The sequence below is a fragment of the Castor canadensis genome, chromosome 7, assembly GCF_047511655.1.
Source record: "Castor canadensis chromosome 7, mCasCan1.hap1v2, whole genome shotgun sequence".
Classification (NCBI taxonomy): domain Eukaryota; kingdom Metazoa; phylum Chordata; class Mammalia; order Rodentia; family Castoridae; genus Castor; species Castor canadensis.
In genome coordinates, this window is record NC_133392.1 from 20,220,901 (window position 1) to 20,241,593 (window position 20,693).

Sequence of the window (20,693 nt, forward strand, 5' to 3'; positions counted from 1 at the left end):
ACGCATATATATCAAGTCCATTAAAAAGCTGGTCCTGAATTTTAGTGTTAATGTGCTCAGTTACTTCTGTCAATACAGATGTTACACATTTATTAGTCTTACTGCCTAAGGGAATTACACCAGAGAGAAAAGTGGTCCTCGGAGGGAGTAAGAGAGGAGAGGTTTGCAATCTCCTTGCTCTGGGAGCTTAGGGGAAGTGGAGATGCCATCTTCCACCTGGTTATACTCCTCACTCCTCATCTCTTACTGGTTTACTTCAAGTTCTAAAGGAGTTTATGCTTAATATTCATCCATTCCTTTACTTCTTTTTAGCATGTCACATGTTCAATTCTCTTCCTTAATTTACTACAATAAGAGATCATCTTTTTAAAAACCAGCTTTATTGTGGTATAATTTACATATCCCAAAATTCCCCCATTTTAGGTGCAGAGTTCAGTGGCATTGGTAAACTTATGCAGTTATGGAACCTTTGTAAAACCAAGCTTTAGAATTCCTCTATGACCCCAAAGGTTCCCACGGGTCTATCTGCAGAGGCGCTTCACTCCCAGCCCCAGTTGCCACTGCTTGGCTCTGTCTTTGTATTTTGCCTTTTCTATAAATTTCCTATAATATAATTGCAATATGTACTTTTAATTCTGTGACTACATTCTTTTCACGTTTTGTTATATATATGAGTAGTATTCCATAGAATGAACACACCCCATTTTGTTTAGGAAACCTTTCTGTTGCTTCTAGTTTGGGGGACTGTGAGTAACACTCTATGCTCATTCCCACTTTGTATGGACACAGGGGCTAGCACGTCTCCATCTTCAAGGACTTGTCTCACACCTGCTACACTTTACCTCAACACTCATGAGAAAGGCCAACACAAGAGACACTGGCTGGTATTTAGTAAGTCAATGTTTGTTGGAAAAATAAAGAAAACATGTTACTCAGCAATGTCTTATAATATGGGCCTCATTGTCAAGTGTTTTTTTTTTTTTAAAAACCTGTAACCTTATCTCCAAGGAGGATACCTGCTACAGATAAAATGACAATGAGAATAGAAACTAAACATCTCTACATCAGTTTCATATAAAGCAATCAACCGAACCTAAGTTTCTCCAAACTTTCTCAAAAGTATCTGCCAACATCTCATCAGAAAATACCCTCAGTTCTCTGTGAGCTTGCTGACAGTATTCGTATTTACTGAGTCCATAAACCAGGAAAATAAATACTCAAATATTACAAAATGTCTCCCATCACTGAGCTCAGATTTCATCATCTACCTTTTGCAAAAAGGTAGAATCTCAATATCTCTCTCTCTCTCTCTCTCTGTATATATATATATATATATATATATATATATATATATATACAAACTACAACCCTATATTCTGACATTGTTAAACACCATATAATGCTGTTTAATTAATTTATACTTACTTTAAAATATTTTTTAAAAAAAATTTGGTGGCACTGGGGTCTCAACTCATGGCTTCAAGCTTGCAAAGCAGGTGCTCTACTGCTTGAGCCAACCTCTAAGTCCAAAATTTGTCTGTCTGTTTATTTGCTTTTTTTTTGCAGAAATGGGGTCTGAACTCAGGGCCTCACACTTGCTAGGCAGGTGCTCTACCACTTGAGCACTCCACCAACCCTGTTTTGTGCTGCGTATTTTCGAGATAAGGTCTGGGGAACTATTTGCCCCGGCTAGCTTCAAACCTGATTCTCCTGATCTCTGCCTCCTGAACAGTAAGAATTACAGGCATGAACCACCAGCGCCTGGCCAGAACTTTTATAGATTAAATCATTTTGTTTCTTAAAAGAGTCAGTGAATTAAGTACTAGAAAATTACTTATTACAGAAACCAATCCTAACTAAGGACAACACACTGTCCACAGCTTTTATGCAGACTAAAGATCACTTAGTTCTAATATTCATATAGAAAATATACACTATCACACAGGACAATGGTGGGATCAAAACCAAACATCTGAAAACTCATGTCTTTATAATTCTAACACAAATGTACTACACTTTACCTCTGGTCTCCTTTATTACAATTTCGCAAAAGAGAATACTAAATTACCCATTTCGTTAGTCAAAACCAAAATAAAGGAAAATCAGCTGCATTATAAAAATATGTGAGTAACTGAAGACTGAAATTATGTTCTTCTATATTTACAAGTGCCTATTCCAAATGGTTTCAAACTCAGGTCACTTAGCTTCCAAAACATGGTTCTCAAAAGGCTGGGGGTTTAGCTCGGTCCTAGGTTTGAGGCCCTAGGTTTGAGCCTCACCACAGTAAAGGAAAGAAATAAGCATGGCATAAAGCCTTCGACCCAATGTTGTAAGAAAATCCTTAACACATTCCCCTCAAATGATGCACTAACATTAATAACAAAATTACACACTGATCCTGAATATTTTCTTATGAGAAACTGGCTTCTTAGATAAACATAAGGAATTTTGTGTTTAATACCAAATAATGCAATCTCTGTAGCTGCTAAATGCATGGTAAAGTTAATCATAGACAGATATATGCTGTGAATCTATAGCATTCCTACAGTAAGTTATTATCTATTCTCTATAAATTTAAACAATTTGCTCTCTGTACTTTGCATGGAGCAAAACAAAAATGGCTGTTTACAGCATTTTGCTGCCTTGTATTAGTTACAATTTTATACACATATATTTTTTCCTAAACATAAACTAAGCTCTTTTATGACAGGGAAGCATAAATTTGGTTGCTAATTACCTTTAAGACAGCAGTTTTAATAACTAATTTTAGGGTTTTTTTTTTTTTGGTGGTGCTGGGGTTTGAACTCAGGGCTTCATACTTGTTAAGCAGGTGCTGTTACCACCTGAGCCATTTCATCAGCCCCTTAATAACTAATTTTAAAAAAGGATAGCTATTGGGAGTCCGAGATCATGTTTTGAGGCCAGCCTGGGCAAAAAGTCTGTGAGACCCCATCTAAACCAACGGCTGTTTGTGGTGGTGCATGCCCGTTATCCCAGCTAGACGGAAAAACACAAATAGGAGGACTGCAGTCCAGGTTGTCCTAGACATAAAGCGAGACACTGTCTCAAAAACAACCAAAGCAAAAGCTTGGGTCCCTGAGGCCACCCCCCCAAAAAAAAGGGAAACAGATTGCAAAGGTTCAAAAGCATGGGGCCCAGAGCCAGGCACCAGTGGCTCGCATCTGCAATTCCAGCTACTCGAGGGACTGAGATCCAGAGGATCACGGTTCAAGGCCAGCCTAGGCAAATAGTCTTGAGACCCAGCTCCAAAATAACCACAGCAAAAAAGACTGGAGGAGTGGCTCAAGCAGTGGAGCACCTACTTTGCAAGGAAGCAGCCCTGAGTTCAAACCCCAGTCCCCCCCCAACACACACACAAAGTAAGCAGAACAGGAAGACAGAACACTAACTCATAAAGTTTCAGATTATAGACACTGAGTCTTTAATTTTTACTGAAAATTACTAAAAACTCTTTACTGGTTCCAGAGAAACAAATCCCAGGACTTTAACTCATCTTCTAATTGTACCTGTGGAAGTTACCTGGCATACATGCCTAGCTTCAGCATCAAAAAAATGGGGAAAAGAATTGCACTTCACAGAATTTTCTGAAATCCAAATGAGACGATAATGTGTGTTAAAGGACTTTATGCACAAATAATATATTAAATGCAAAAGTTACTGTTATCATTTTTATGGAACATGGAGCCCTCCCATCTTTTTTATTTAGCCCAGACTGTCCTCAAACTCGCAATCCTTCTGCCTCAGCTTTCCAAGCGCTGGGGTACAGAAGTATACTGTAATGTCCAGTGAGCTCTTCCCTTTGACCCAACTATTTTAATTTTTCACATTTACCCCAAAGGTCCAGGTAGACAAATGTAAAGGTATACACAAGAGTGTACACACCACCCCTGTTTGGAATGACAAAAACATCTGAAAAATAACTTAAATGTCATCAAAGGCTGTTTGGCTTAATAAAGTACGGTACACGCATGAATAAGCTCCTATAGTAATTTGAAATGATGCCACAGACATGTAAATATGAACAGGAGATGAACATCCAGGATAAGTGAAAGCAAGATCGCAGAGCATCCCAAGGCGGCTTCCCTCATGCACCAAATCATCAGGACTCTGTTGTACACCTCACAGGAGCCTCTACTTTTCTTATATGGAGCTCATCATATTTTGAAATAATATGTTCACATGTATATTTGTTAACCTGTTATCTTCGGTAGATGGTAAGCTGCATGAGGGTAGAGAAATGTAGTATGTGCATGTAAGTCACAAACATGCACACATAATGCAGAAGGAAAAAAAAAGTCTGCCAGGATTTTTAAATGTAGGAAAATAAAATAAAAAAATAAAAGCAATTTAACCAAAAAATGCAAGAGGGGAAGGAGGAGGGGAGGGAATGAGGGAATGGGAGAGAGGGAGAAGGAGAACGGAGGGACAGAGGAAGGAAGAGAGAGAAGAAAATTTTAAATTTCATGCCTACATTACATCAATACTATGAATTTAAAAATAAGATGTGGAAACATTTTGTCAAAGCATACAACCAACCTACTTTGATGACAGTAATATCTAGAAAATGATTCTCACTGAAAAAATGATGAAAGAATCATGTTATACCCAAAAGGAGGCAATGCTGCTTCATTTCTGAAAAGTAATACAGAAGAGAACGCTTTCTTCAAGTCAACAGTCTGCATGGGTAGAATGATATTTATACTGTTTTTAAAAAATCCAACTTGTTACTGAAGTCAATCACTGCCTGTGCCATAAGGATTAAGCAAACCACTTGAACCACCTCTTGGCCACATGTTCTTTTAATCATAACTTGAGTAATAATCTTACCTTCATAAAACAGAGCTGCACCAGATGAAATCTTGAATTCCCTTTCTATAATTTCTGATCTTCATTCAACATTACATATGCAATATTTTCACAAAAGGCCTCTCATCAAATAGGAAGAAAAGCAGTTGTCCTAATTTACAAGGTTTGATCAAGCAAGTCTCCTTTACAACAACACTTCCTAGAGGGATACACCACAAGAAACCTAGTGACAGCTAATTTATGCTTCAAAGAAGCATTTAATGGAAAGCCTGAATTAGTTTAGTGTGAGACATACAAATAATTCTTGAAGAATATTAAGACTTTAACTACTACTAACTTGCATTTTGTCCTAAAACTTTCAGTTTGTTGGACAAAGACTCACAAACTATTTTTTAAAATAGAAAATCTGAAAAATACAGAAAAAATTTCATAAAATGTCTTTGTTCAATTCTTCTTCAAACAAATAGGTACATGTTTAAGGATAGAAATGGAAAACAAAATATCTCAAATTACTTCCACTGGAAACAATTCTCTACATCCTAGAAAAAAATAATTTACCATTTCCCACCTCCAACCCAAAACACCCTAAAAATCCATGAAGACACTGAGAAGAGATATAAAGCTGAAAACACAACAATACAATCCTTCCTTCTAAAATAAGACAAAAAATTACTTATTCTGTAGTTTTAAAAAAAAGTGGGGGTTTTTGTTTGTTTTTAAATGTCCTTGCTCCTAGCAGGTGGAACTGAAATTCTGCTGATGTGAGATTCTTTAGTATCCATAGGATGCTGAACAGAAGAAATTATACATGCACTTCAAATTCAAGCATAAATTGGTTCTTTTCTTAAAAACAATGAAACTACTATGTGTGTGTCACATATTCATACCAACATCACTGCCAATACTGACAGACCTGTGGTTCTTTTCATATCATTTTATTTCTATTTCCAAGATGACAGTGAGTGTTCTTTAAAATTAAGTGTTGCATTCTGCAGTTTATAATAGTATGCTTATTTAAAAGAACTAGTATGCCTGTAACCCCAACACTTGCAAGGCTGAGGCAGGAGGATCACAAGTTCGAGGCCAGCCTGGGCTACACAGTGAGCTCCTGTTTCCATTTAACTCAGACCATTTTTTTTTTTTTTTTGGCAGTACTGGGGTTTGAACTCAGACCCTCACACTTGCTAGGCTGGCACTCTACCACTTGAGCCACTGCGCCAGCTCTGTTTCCATTTAAGACACTACATTCTTTGAGAAACATTTACTGTGTACAGAGCACTGTGATACATAGTGGAGATAAATGTTAAAAGCTTTTAGAAAAGACTTAATCCTGCCCCGAGTTTTTAGTCCAACAATCAATCAAGACAACTGTATTTCTACAAATGCAATGAACATTGGGAAGGAAAAGTAAGGGTGCTGTGAAGTGTGTAAATACCTAACCTGTTACAGCAGAAGAAGGATGGTTTCCTTGAGGAAGTTATGATTGTGCTAAGTAAGAAGTTACCAAGCGATAACTTGGTGAAGGGGGAGGAGAAATGATTGCCAACAGGAAATAGAGTCTATGCAAAGACCTTGAGGAAGACAACTAAAAGAAAGTCAATATAATTCATGAGAACTGTGATAGCAAGGAGAGCAGGGAGGAAGTTACTTCAGGTGAGAGATGATGGCTGAGATAGGGAGGGAACTAATAAAAAGAAAAGAAGACATATTCAAGAGATATGTAGGAAAAGATCAGTGTTACACCAAAGCCATAGCTCATTTAGTAGAATTTTGAAGATGGCAGATCCTGAGATTTTTCAATTGTGAGACAAAAATTGTGAAGCTGAGAATCTGAGCTGTGATGCTCTACAATGAGTCCGATAACTATTGTAGCAAGGTTCTCTAGTAGCAAGGGTGATTTTAGGAAAAGTGCCAGATGATAGTAAAATCAGGCACGTGCTTTAGAAGCATTTATGTATTACAGGCCCCACATCCCAACTGTCAGTTTAGACAGGAAGGATTTGCAAGGAACACACTTGTAATATCACACTGTATCATTTCTTGTCTTTTGGACTTCTGTGAAAATAAGACTTCAAGACTCAGAGAAAAGAAGGAATACGAATTTATATTATGAGCTAACCAATGCTCTGTACAAATGTATTAAATAACATTTGTATCAGGAATATCACAGTAGACCTGAGAATACCAGGAGAAAAAAGTCAGCCGCCATTATATCTTAAAGATCCTACAATGTAAGGAAAACAAATGTCATCTTAGGACATAAATACCAGCATTTCAGATACATAGTAGGAACAACAACTTCCATACAGGTAGCTTTCTGATCAGAAAAAAAACATGACATACATTCACCAACTCTTATTTTCCTTGTTTCAGAATGAATAGAAAATTCTACAAGTCATCTTTCTACTTATGTAACCAGTGTAATAAAAACCTATTAAATCTAATAGGAAGTTTAAAATAGGGAGCCTACGTGTTCCCTTACATATGGACTATTCCCCCAATACGTGATATTAAAATTTTGTATTCAGCTCTTCTGTTCCCATGAAGCCAAAATTTAAAAATAAATGGCTAGTGTTCCACTTTAACATACTCTCTCTCCTTCACAGGTACCAGCCTAAACCCCACACATGAATTAATTTCTTTCTTTTTATTTCTTGCTTGCTCCTTAAATTCCCATGAAAAATTACCTTCCTCAGTTTTAGGCGGTTCAATGTATGTACATTTCCCCTTGAGTACTAGCAAAACATAGCATGCTTATAGTTTTACAGATTTTCTCACGTGCTGTGCTAAAACAAAGTAAAGAATACTATGGACCCACAAAACAACAGAATCTTAAACAGAACAGTAGCATGAGGGCTGGTGGAATGGCTTAAGCAGTAAGAGCACCTACCTAGCAAGCGTGAGGCCCTGAATTCAAGTCCCAGTGACAACAAAAATAAATAAAGAAAGAAAGAACAAAACCCCAAGCTGAGCCAGTGTTAAGTGTAAGAAAACAGAGGACAGAGATTTTCCTATTGATGACCTATAATATAATTAGTAGGATCTAGAAATGTACATCTTATTTACACCTTGTAATCCTTGTTAGTAAAAATGCTACATGTGCAATGATGGGGAGACACACTAGTTACTAATATAATAGTCTCTAACGCTGTCAAGGTACCAGAGTCCTAGAATTTCAGGGGACTGAGGGATCTTGGCAAGTACCTAACACAATCCCTTATTTTACAGATGAAAACAGTATAGAACAGAGAAGAAATATAGAGATCACATGCCTAATTCCTACAAAATAGGAAAGACTTAAATATTTGCAGTATAATAGAACCCAGGTCCTGTTTCCATGTCTCTAAGTTTAAAAAAACAGAACAAAACAAAATGTTTTTTGTTTTAATCTACATATGGATTGAAAGATAAATCCCTGAAAAGGTCTTAATTCCTGGTAGCTTAACCAGAGACACTCTAAGGGCAAGCAAATTTATATTTATGTTTTTAAATGTGTATCATAGTATGTATTGTCATCTCAAACATAATAACATATCACAAGACATAAATACAACATATTAAACTTAAGGCTATTTTTATAATTTAGAAAATACATATAGTTTTAATAAAGCAAAAAGAAAACGTAGCTCTAAAGGCAAGTCAAAAGGGAGAAGAGTGAGTCCAGGTTTTGCCTCAGTGGTGTTTGAAATGCAGGGTGGGAAGACTCAACCTCATGAGCTACAACTGGTATCTGCAGGAGCCTCAGGTTTTCTGCTATTCACTCCTCAACCTGCCTCTCCAAATGACTACCCAACCACCTGGCTCCAATGCCTTCAGGGAAACCCCACCTCAGATCAATCATTCTCTAGACATGGTTTAGAGAATCAGGAATAAAGGTATCCTTTAGTTTCCTCTTATCAATGGAAAAGGCAGCATCTGTTCATCTTTCAGGAAAGGGTTTGTGAAAACTTCATATGACAAGACGTCTTAGGACTCACTGACTTCCTGGAACAAAAATACTGAAGAGACAGGCAGGCACTGCCAAAAGTTTTCAAAAGCAGAAGTCGACTAAGACTCAGTACGTGAGTCTAAAGACATCTGTTCTGCTTGAAGGATAGCATCTTTTTGATTTTCTTCTTTAGAGCCCCCTACCCCCTGGCCAATCAACTATCACCATTAAATAAAATATAAAATTTGCACAGTATGGTCCTCCCCCTCTTCCTTAAACAGAAAAAAATAGACCATGCCCACTAACTTCCTCCACTACCTATATATTTCTAGTCCTTTAACAAAGCTCTTGACTTTTCATATCATGCCAGAGCTATTTCTGATTTATAAAAATGCTTCTTGGACTATCCCAAACTTGGAAAGAAAAATGAAAGCTGGCCCAAGACTACTTTCAGTGTGTGGCTACACACTGACACATGCGGCCAAGTCTCTCAACTGGCTGTCCACTGAGTCACAGAACTTCCTATCTTAATAATCCTAGCAAGAACTTCTTTAGTTTGCCTTTCTAGATTCTAACCCTCTCTTCCACACAAAGCCAGGCTATGATCCCTAGAGCTTATTATTCTAAAAGGGTCTAATCCCCAGGGTGGTAAAGAAACCCAGTTGCGTTGCTCCGGAATTGGTATTAGAGGGAAAATATCGGTGAGTAGGACCAGGGCCTGTGAGTTTGTACTCCTTCCTCCCTTTCAATTCCCCTTTGTAAACCTCCCCAGCTTGCTACCTGTTGGCAGTGCTGGTGTTGCTGCTCCCACTGCTGTGTTTCTGTGCCCGGCTCAACCTCCGTGGGGACTTTGAATGCTGTAGCCGGGGGCTCGGCATGGAGGGAAACGATGAGGCGTAGCCATGTTCACACTCTAAAAAGAGCAAGAAAAAAAGGTGAAAGAACATCCATCCATACCCAGATCCACAGATCCATAAATCCAAGGTTCTTGAAGAAACATGTCTTTGAAAGCAGGAAGAGGTCAAATGTTTCTACTATTTTTTTATTAGGAGATAAAAATGCCAGTCCTTAGCTGGGCATGGTGGTGCACACATGTAGTTCTAGCATTTGGGAGGCTGAGACAGGAGGATCTTGAGTTCAAGGCTAGCATGGGCTATATAGGGAGGACCTTCTCCCAATCCCACCCCCCCATTCCAGTACTTGCCTGGACATAAATCCTGTGACATATACAGACTCAACCCACCAATGGAGGAGGGTGTACTGGTATCTCCTCTAAACCAAATAATTTCTCCATTCTCTCCAAAAGCCTTTTTGACTTAAACACTCTAATTTCTAAAATCAGTTATCATTCACCTCAATGATTTCACCTGCCTCAAAATTCCTTTTTTTTTTTAAACAGTCTTCATCCTCTAGAGGATGTACCCACATTTTTGAGTACTCCAATTATTTTAATCACCAAGTCTTAAAGGGACATTTTCTCTCCTGACACCACGGTTCCATAGTTCTTGCTCTTCATATCCCAATCCCCTAATCTACTTCTTTTGGGCTCTATCTCTAAAGGGATCCCATACCACCTCCCCCCTCCAATCTTCATATTTGCTTGGGGTCCGACTGGCTGGTCTCCAGCATCTCCCTTGACTCTCACTGTCGGCCTCCTGCACCGCCCGCCCCCACCCCCACAGCTCCTGCCCCCTTCCGTCCGTCCTTTCCTTTCTGCTGGCATCTCAAGTCGGAAGGTTCGGCCTCTCCCCGCAGCTCCCCCCTGCGCTCTCCCGGCTGCTCACCCCGACTCACCCCGCCCCCAGCCCGGCCTCGCTCCCTTCACCCCACCTCCCGCCCCGCCCGCGTGCAAGCACGCCCCTCCCAGCACCCCACGAGCACGCGCACCTGCCCTCACACCTCCACTTACAAACTCACCTGCACCTCCGGGCGCACGGACCTCCCAGCCACGCGTGCGCACCGCCTCCCACACGCCCCCCGCCCCCCCACCAGCCGCACAGCACTCTCCACGCGGAGGAGGAGCCCGCGGGCTCAGGCAGCGGCGCTCCAGCCGTTACCTCGCTCCCGGCGCTCCAAAAACTCGGCGGCCTCGAGCAGGCGCTGCACGTTAATCAACCGCACCCGCTCCATGGGCACCGCCGGTGGAGACCCGACCTCTCCGCGCTCCCGCCCCTGGCCGAGAGGAGGCGCCACAGACGGCTACAACCCCGCCCCAACCCAGGACATGTGCAGCGGGCGAGCGGGGCGGGCCAGCCCGGCTGCGGCTCAGCGCGCTCTCCGCCGCCCCAGCCGCGCCCGCCGCGCCGCCAGCAGCCCGCGCGCGGTTTGTTTACCTCTCGGCGCGAGCACGGGGGTGGGGAGGGAGCAACGCCAGGGCCCGCCCCTTCTTCTGCCTCCTGGGAAGTGTAGTCCCGCCTAGCCCGCTGCACACCGGGAGTCGTAGTTTGCGCGCTGCCCAGTGCGCCTGCGCTTGCAGGATTCTGCGGTGGCTGCTGGGAAATGTAGTCTCGCTGAGTTCCCTTTTCTTCTTCCACGATGGGAAGACTAACAAGTTGACAGAGCTGGGCTTCTGAGAGAGAAGGATTTGATCGAGCTGAGTCTTCTCCCGAGGCGGCTCATTTCTCCGCGACTCCCCACAGGTGCCCAAGGACTGGAGCATTCATTATCCTAACTGCCATGCCCAGTTCTGTAAGTTCTACTTTCTCATGTAAGTTCTGTCCTTCGGTTTCCTCAACTACAAATATTACATCTGCAAGGACAGCATACATAGAAACACTTGAGATGCCAAAATCATTGTTCAGAAACAAGGGATCGTTTAATCACAAAGAGCTTCCATACAGACAAGAAGTTTTTCTAAGTCTCTTTAAAACTATATCCTCCCTTAGTCTCTCGCTAGTGCTCTTCGACATCGGAAAAGCCTCTTTGGTGCTACAAGGGTGCTCTTACCACCACTCTCTTTGCAAGTCTTCCATCTAACAAGTCCTCAGAGTCCAGACCAGGGTTTCTCAACCTTGGCATTGTTGCTGTTTAGGACCAGATAATACCTTCTTGGAGTGGTGATTGTAGGACGTTCAGCAGCATCCCTGGTCTCTACCCATGAGATGCCAGGAGCACACCACCACCCTTTGGGCATGACAACTGAAAATGCCTACAGACATTGCCACATGTCTCCTGAGGCACTAACCACCCCAGTGGAGAACAGCTATCCAGGGAGAAGAAGGACAAGAGAGCTGGAACTGCTGAGAGCAAGCCAGGAACTTTGTAAACATATCCATAACTTTCCCACTCTGATTATTGGAACCCCCGGTAGACAATCCAAAATAACAGGAAGCTCTTGGTGAGGGGAGAATTCCCCTCTCTGTGGTCATGCCATGCTATGCAGAAAATGCCATCTTGGGATGGATAGCTTACCCTCCCAAAAATGTTATGGGATTCATGCTCCATTTTAACACCCTCTCCCTTTTTTTTTTTTTTTCCAAAGTGAACAAGAGCTCCAATGAAGTCACAGGTTGCAAAATTCTGCCAGCCCTTTTAAATATTACACTTGGCACAATATTTAAGAAATAGATGTTCCATCAAATTCAGGGAGACCCAAAATTGAGGAGTTCACAAGCCACAGGAGAAAAAAAAATTTTTTTTGAAAGGCTTTGCAAAAGGGACTGTGCTTTTTCAGCTGCTGGCTAGGTCCTTTCAGATCTGGGCTTTTCCATTGGGTATTAGTAATAACCACCCTGCATCCTCAATGAGAAACCTGTTGGGTAGGGGTAGGAGGAAATTATTGAAAAGAAAATACCATTCACTCAGAACATCTGTTATTTTGAGGGGAGAAATTACTAGGTTCAGTTATTTTCCACCACTTGCAGAATCCCTTTCAGTTTAGATTCCAAATTCCCAAGGGCTACATTGGGAACTTAACAGAGGAAGTTTTATGGCAAATAAAAGTTTACCCAATGCCAATAAAACCTATGTGACATGCAATCAAGAAAAATATACATGAATTCAAGATGGGTTTAATTCCATAGATCAGATCATAGAGCCAGGGCATATCAGTAAGAGAAGGCTAGATAGATGTAGGGGGCCTGTGCCTGGCCTTTCACAGGTGACTTCAGGTGAATTAGCCTAGCGCCATGGACAAAAGGCAGATGAGGAGACAGGGAAAATAACACAAGAGTCACCAAAAGGCCACCTGCACATGTTGAAGAAGAAGAATGGCTATGGTAAGCGTGAACAGTGGGCAGTGTTAGGGCTGATTTATGTACAGGAAGTCTCCAGCCTTTTCAAGCAGCAGTTGAGGTGCCGCTTCCTTCTCTCTGCTTTGGCCTGAAGGCCTTGACTGGACATGGGCTACCATGACAGCTATGGTACCAGAAACCATCCCTCAGCTTTAGCTCACATAAAACCATCAGCACTACAAATGTGAATGGGCAAACATGAAAAACAAGGCTTTTAAAGCCTACATAGAAAAGAACCTGGAATCTTACCCATGTGGTTCTGGCATCTCCCAAAAGTATCTCTCAATCTGGGGAGTTTCATTTGGGTGGCGGGAAGCCCCCCAGCTCTACAACAATCAGCCTGGATGGAACATTTTGCCTTCTGGAGAAGCAAGCAAAGCTCATAACTCTTAGCCCCTCCTTCCCCCTGTTTACTAAATGCAAATTTCCAAAGTGAATCATTGCAAATTCACAACAGTGGCGGCTGCTGTGTTATATTTTTTCTGCAGACAGGAGAGATGGAAGGGTCCGTGAATCACAAGTCCAAAGTCACAGTGTTGGTGACACCTGGTGCTTAGGAGATCTTTATGGAACTCACAAGTGCTTACCATGTAGGCTCAGTACTCAGCAATGACCTTTAAGGGTGGAGGCTTTCAAATAACCCACTTGGGCACAGGGGAGGGTGAGCTCCAAGGTCCTAAATGACAACCCTAACAGTTAATACATCTTTCCATCCCCCATCCCAAAATGATGAGCACAGCCTCCTCCCATCCTCTTCCCCCAGAGCTCAGAAACATGAAGAGCAGCAGAAATCCTTTCCCTGCCCAGTGAGTCAGCCTTGCTAACTTCGTGCGTAAGCTCTCCTCAAGTCAGCAGCAGCCAGAGCTGCGGGGCTGTGTGCAGCCGAGATAAATTTGGGTCTAAAGCAATGACGTAATGCTAAACCAGAGAGGTAGCTGCCACCTCCCAGGGCTTCAGTCTCCAGGGCTGCCTGCTGACATCCCAACCACAAGGAAATGCATGCCACCCAGGTGCTGGGGAGAAAGGAGAAAAGAGAAGGTGGGGAGGGGGCAGCAGCAGCAGGGGACAGTCACAGTGTTAATCTGAGATCGCTGAATCTGGAAGTTTGTTGTGTTTTAACTCCAGTTTTTCTGGTGAGATCAGACCACTGGCAAAGGCTCAAACAGCTGCACTTGACTTCCATCCTGACCCATCTCTTCCCTTAGAAAAGGGCTTTTTACATCTTATTAAATGGCCCTTATTACAGCAGGCTATTTGAGGGATTATAATGGATGTATTAATCTCTCAAATGTCCTTCTCCATCTTTTTTTGCATGAACTTGGATCCCAGAAGAAAGCTGCATCTCAGGACTCAGTTAATATGCACATCTAAGTGGTTTGCTTACTCTGAAGCACCTCATGAGGGGAGGGGGGCATACCAGAGTGCAACTTGGCGAGGTATTTAGAAGGGTTTTGCTAGGGCTGTGCCAAGTGAATATTCTCCCAAATAATGTTTCATGGTTTATGTCATTGAAGTTTATACTATTGAGTTTATTTCTCAGTTCAGTCTCCATTTTTCAATTGAGAACACAGACTCAGAGAGGTGTAGGAACTTGCCCAAGGCCACACAGGTGATCATCAAACTGATGGAGACAGGCAGGGTCAGAACCAAGCCCTTAAGCCCTATGCTCTCTTCTCATCTCTGTAATTCTTTTTCTGATTGATTCATGTTTAAAAGAGAAGGGGAAAAAAAAAAAAAACTCAAGTGGAGTAAGTGTTCTGACCTTTTTAAATCTGTGAGGCCCCAATTCTTTAAATTTCAAGACCAAGTTACATCCCCAAAGAATCCAAAACTTGCTTTGGTTTTCTGTTCGAGGTTCATTCTTCCCAAAGGAAAGGCTGCCTTCAGAATCTACAGCTTCTCCGCTGGTGAGGACCACAAGCCCTGGCCCAGGCTTCGTTCAGCACATTCACTGAAAGACCACCACAGGTAAACAATCTGCAGGGTGATTGTTTACAAATATTAAGGAATAAGGAACATAAGGAAACAAAAATTTGTTTCTGTGTTCCTTACAAATATATCCCAAAGGCATCTTTTTTTCTCTCTCTTTTTCTGTTTTTTTTTTTCAAATCCTTTTTTCAAGTGACTTTTCATCCTTTGTTGCTGAGGTGGCACATTATTCTTTTGTCATTTGTATTTGTAATCATTTCATGCTGGTAGATTGCATGACTTCCAGCCATATCTGACCTGGTCAGCCATGATGTTATGTTTTTGAAGCAACTGTTTAATTCCATGAATTAATGCTTTGTTTAGATTTTTTTTGCATTTACATCCAAAGCAAGAATAAACTATAATTTTCTTTTGTTTTGTATATATCAGGTTTTGGTATTATAATGACCTATTTTTTTCAAAGTGAGATGCAACTTGATTTAAAGGTCTTAAAAAATAAATAAAAAGATGGCCAGAGGCCTTCTCTGGAGGATGCCTCACATTCTTCCCACACCCCTGGGTGTCGTTCCCTCCTTTCCCAAAAGCTGGCCTGGAGTAGCCCTGCCCCCACTTCTTGGAATCATCACCCCTTTCCAGGTGGCACAAACTTGTGGAGGTCACTCATAGGCTCAGGCAAGCTGTGGGCACTAAGTCATACATCTGACCCCTTCTGTCTTGTATCTGAGTGCTGAGCTGGAGGTGTATCATTTATAATGAAAACACAGGCCCTTGCCTGTCTGAAGACATGGGTGACCTCACCTCTTATCCAGCTCTAACATTCTGATTCCAGGCTGCTGGGATTCTCCAGAGAACCCAAAACAGAATGCCTCCATTTGGCTACTAACTGCCATGTAAGTAGACCCAACTATGTGCATTTTGCTGTTCCTACAGTCAATTCACTTCACCCTAAGCACACTTCTGTGATTCCTGTTTCACATGTGACACCCAGGAAGGGTAATTGGTTTGCCCAAGGTCACACAGCCAGTGAACAAATTCAAACATGGATCTTCAGACTCGTGGACCCCAAAAGCATACACCATGGTATGTTCCATCAGATGTGGTCAGACTAAACTGGTTAGGTCACTGGTCTCCCATCCAAGTACTAACCAGGCCCGACCCTGCTTAGCTTCCGAGATCAGACGAGATCGGGCACGTTCAGGGTGGTATGGCCATAGACAGGTCACTGGTCTCAATCAAGGGCAAATCCTATTCCTCTAGGAGACATTGGAAATACGTAGGAGTGTCACAATGACCAGGGAGTTCTGGTGGCATTTAGTGAGAAGGATGTTAAATCTTGCAGTATTCCACTTTGACCTGCACAAGGGCTGTCCCACCAATAGCTGTCTTAATGAAAAACAGTCAGAAAGACAAAGGCAGAAAACTCATCATTCATTCAATGATATTCCTTAAGCATCTACTGGGCAACAAAAGAGATCCTGAAGATAGAATAAGGAGCATAACCACTTCTGGCTCCTGTCCTCAAGGTGGTTATATTCTAGTTCAAAAGACTGGTGACAAGCAAGTAGAACAACTCTATGTTGTCATAAGTAGACTAAGTGTCCAAAGACTGGGGGGATTAGAGAAGATCACAAAGGCTGTCCAGGACATCCTCTCAAACTTTCCTCCACAATTCCTGGAAATTGTGGGAAATGCAGACTCTGATTCAGTGGGTCAGGGTTGGGCCTAGGAGGGCAGGAAAGGGAGATGCCAAGAATGCCCATCCTCAAACCAAAATCACTCTGCAGAGCTGGGGTGAAGGTCATGATAAGGAGTTTGGATTTTATTCCAAGAGAGACAGAAATGATTGAAGGGCTTTAAACAAGTGACATGAACCCAGTTATAGTTAAGATCACTCTCATTTCCCAGAGTTTGATCAGGAGAGGAAGAAGTCAGTCCTATGTTGTTTGACGGGAACCAGCTGACCCACACCATCTGGGCTTAAGCTCATCCCTGCAACTGACACTTGCCTCTCTCCTCTGGCTTCTCAGCAGCAGCCCTTGACTCCAAGCACAGACCAGCTCAGTTGCCCTACAAGCTCAGGCACTGAAGAAAGCCTAGTGCAGCCTGATGGGGTGTGGATCCACAGCCCTGACAGCCAGCACGCAGAGCCCCTGGTTGGTGAGTTCCCCAGAGAGTGCTGGGCAAGTGCACTGCATAAGCAAGCAACACCCTAGACCATCACCTTCTAGAGAAAGGCTTCAGTGTCAGTGCCCAGAAAGCCCTGGGAGGTTTTGGCTGCTTCTCTCTATCCTAGGATTGGGGTGGGGGACCCGGGAAGTAGGGAGAGGAGGTCACTCCAGGGAGACATCCTCAAGGGGATCCTCAGCCTGGACTTCAAACATCCCAGATTCCATTTCTTGCCTCCTGCTAACTTCAGGCTCCCTGAGACATCTCCCAAACCCCTAAGGAAGAAAGAGAAACCTGGGTTTGGGTCTCAGCTCCACTACTTTCCTCGGCTATAAAATGAGGGTAATTATAGCACCCACCTCTTAGGTGTTTGTGAGGATTTAATACAAAGCACTGAGCATTGTGCTGGCACATCATAGTAAATGTCCAGCAAGAGGGGTCATTATCACTAGTCCTTTGGAAAGCAGACAGGAGATTACACTTGTCAGCAGCCCTCTCGGGAAGGGTTATCAGACTCCCAGAAGACAGACTAGAATTGTTTACTGGTTTCTATTTGGCCAATATTTGAACTGGAATATGTAACCCAAACTGGTGACCTTACATGCTCCACTTTTTTTTTTTTTTGGTGGTACTGGGATTTGAACTCAGGACCTCATGCTTGCTAGTCAGGTGCTCCACTACTTGAGCCACTCCACCAGTCCTTTTTTTGTGTTAGGTATTTTCGAGGTAGGGTCTCTCCAACTCTTCACCTGGGTTGGTCTCGAACCATGATCCTCCTGACTCCCCAGTAGTTACTTAGGATTATAGTCGTGAGCCACCCATACTTGGCTCATGCTTCACTTTTAAAGCACAACACTTGGTTCCTGGCAGGTTTTAGAAATTACTTGTTCCACAAAGCTCAATTTTACAGCTGGTGGAAAGAATGAAAGAAAGCTGTTTGCAAGGCACTCAGTTTGTGGGGGGACAAGAAATATAGTAATAATGGTGAGGCTGTGGCGGAGGTTAAGAGGGAGCTAACACAAGGGGCCATACTGTAATAAAAATAATGACCACATCAGTTCCCACTTGCCACCCATAGCCAGAAACAGCCAGCCCTAGGCCTCCCTCCACTTTAATGTAATTGCCTACCCAGTCCCCAGTTCAGACCCCAGTCATCTTCATTCATGTGTCCTTGCAATAAAGATACAGAGTAAAATATCTCAACCAGTAGGCAATCCAAATCCCTTTTTGGGGGGGTTATGTTTGAATTTCCCAATCTCCTCCCTTAGGACAGTGTGTTTGTCTTTCTAATTTTGCTATGTTGAAGTTTCCTCAGTAGACACTGGAGCCAGACAGCTGAGGTATGTTGAGAGTGGTATGTTGTGTGGGAGAGTGTGTTGGATGGTAACACTGGTGTGGACCATCCTCCAAGTGCAGAAGGCCTGACCCATAAAGAACTGAGAGTAGAAGGTGTGTATTTACAAGGCCACTGACAGGGTACTTGGTTTCCTAAGCTCAGGCAGTTTTTTAAAGAGTCAGATCTGTAGAAATGACAAGGACAAACACAGAAACACAAAGCATTTTAAATACTAAGTGGGAGTGGGGGAGACAGTGAGGAAAGGAATACTTTTGGAAGCCCAGGACAAGTTTTTATGTGTCTGTAATGATGGCTAGAATCAAAGACACAAAGGCCAAGTCAAATGCCAGCACAATGTTCAGATTCACTTTAAATTGTTGTTGTCTTGACACGGGATCTCACTAAGTAGCCTACAGTTGCCTCAAACTCAAGCTCCTGCTGCCTGGACTTCCTAAACTCTGGGATTAAAGGCACCATGCCAGCATGCCCAGCTTGGGATCCACTTGAAGACAACTGAATTTCCAAAACCTGGTACTGGAATAGAGTACCCCCCAAGGTGATGTAAAGCAAGCATGCACTCCTTAAATGCCAGTTTACGGAATGAACAAATGAACAAGTTTAGGGAAAATTACTGGCCCGCAACGTAATTCTACATCTTATCAAAATAGTTCCTGCAAGAAACTTTTCAAGAGTGTTTCTCTGGTCTACACTTCTTTAAAAGGCCTTCTGTTTACATGTATTTCCTGGAGATTCGTTGCTCAAAGCAAGGGTCACCTGAACTTTCAAAATGTTACACAAGTAAGGGGCCCAGCACGGTATTCTGCCAAGATGAGGAAGGACAGAAGGAGCCTCTAGCTTGGAATAATGGTGGCAAATGCCCTTGGCCAGGGAGATCAAGTCAACTGTGGACAGCTTTAACACCTCTGGCCAGGCCACCCAGGGACTATGTTATCAGAGACAATTGCTTCCACACGTTTAGCAGAAGAGCCAGAGCCTGGGGAATAGTCTCTCCTCTGTATCTATCTATCATCTATCTATGCAGCCTCTGTCTCTGCCTCTGCCCCTCCCATTTGTTCTCCTCTCCCCGCACCCCCTGCCCCTGTCAGTGTGAGCCTGGAACCCACCACCATTCCCTGGCAAAAACTTGAATTCTCCCTCCTCAGTTAAGGCTGGGAGTAAGACACCTCATCATTGTCACCACCTTCTGGCTCCTTCCCTCTATCCGTCATATGTAAAAGAAAATATTTTTCTAAATACGGCAAAGTCAAATTAGCTTCATTTTGAAAGACTATTGAGAATGTTGCAGTGACCTTTGCAATAGCCAGACACACCCTGAGATCAGTAAACCGGGCTTTAGAATTGCTGACTTTATGAGCACCTGACCAGTAAAACAAAAGTCATTTGGGGTTCTGTCTGTGACCCATTCTCATATCAGGCAGGAGGGAACACAGAGCACATAGAAGGACATGGTTCTGCCTCTGGTGTGTTACCTTGGGCAAGCCATTGTCCCTCTCTGGGCCTCTGTCCTCACACCCCTGTGTAGTGAGGATGATGGATACTCGTGACCTCTGGGGTTCTTGGCCCCAACAGTCTGTTTTACCACCTGCCTCCTTTAAATACAAAATCCAAAATGGAGGGGAAGAAAAAAATTGGAAAATGGCAGAGAAAGGTACCCTAAATGACCCCCTGCTGAAAGCTGCTTGCTTTACTCTGCCAGAAGACTCACATTTCTTGCTGGTTGTTGCCTTCCTACTTCTTTTTCTTATTTTCCTTTTTTTTTAAACTCAAAAGCCACAAAGCCACAACTCACCTCCCCAAAACAGGTCATTTGGAAGCCAGAGCTGTCTGGGGTTAGGTGTGTCAGGTCTGACATACTGGTGGTATCTAAGGGAAGACCAAGCCAGGGCAAGCATGTGCCTCTCCTCCAGAAACCCAGTTTAAATCAATATTTACCCAACTGTATTTATAGAAAGTGGTGGTGGTAGAGAGGAGGGGGTAGGGCAGGAAGGCAGGGGGATCTAAAACAGAACAGGCCACAATGACTGATGCAAATCTCTGTGGCCAATTCGTTTCTGCAGGGCCAGGTTTTTTTTAGGCAAAAGACCCTGCTTTTGATGAACCTGCTGTTGACCCTAGTACCATAGCAACAGCCCCAACTCCTCTAATATGCTCAGAGGACAGACTTGGGAAAGGCAGCAGGAGGGGCGGGGGGGTGTTTCCTAGGAGTCCTAAACTTGAATTAGGGCCAAGGGGGTTGAACAACTCTGAAAAACAA

The 20,693-nt window shown here is 42.8% G+C and overlaps 1 protein-coding gene across 4 annotated transcripts in view; it reads right to left on the reverse strand.

The window, feature by feature from the left end:
- Mxi1 (MAX interactor 1, dimerization protein) overlaps positions 1-20,693 on the reverse strand; it is a 74,313-nt gene that overhangs the window by 46,845 nt on the left and 6,775 nt on the right. For 2 of the 4 annotated variants that reach the window (XM_020183092.2, XM_074078335.1), the window contains exon 2: positions 9,536-9,668. In XM_020183092.2, the coding sequence (XP_020038681.1) occupies positions 9,536-9,668 (133 nt within the window). Of the gene's footprint in view, positions 1-9,535; positions 9,669-10,672; positions 10,693-10,812; positions 11,047-20,693 lie in introns of those variants that run through there. The other 2 variants (XM_020183093.2, XM_074078334.1) reach the window with 2 other exon arrangements.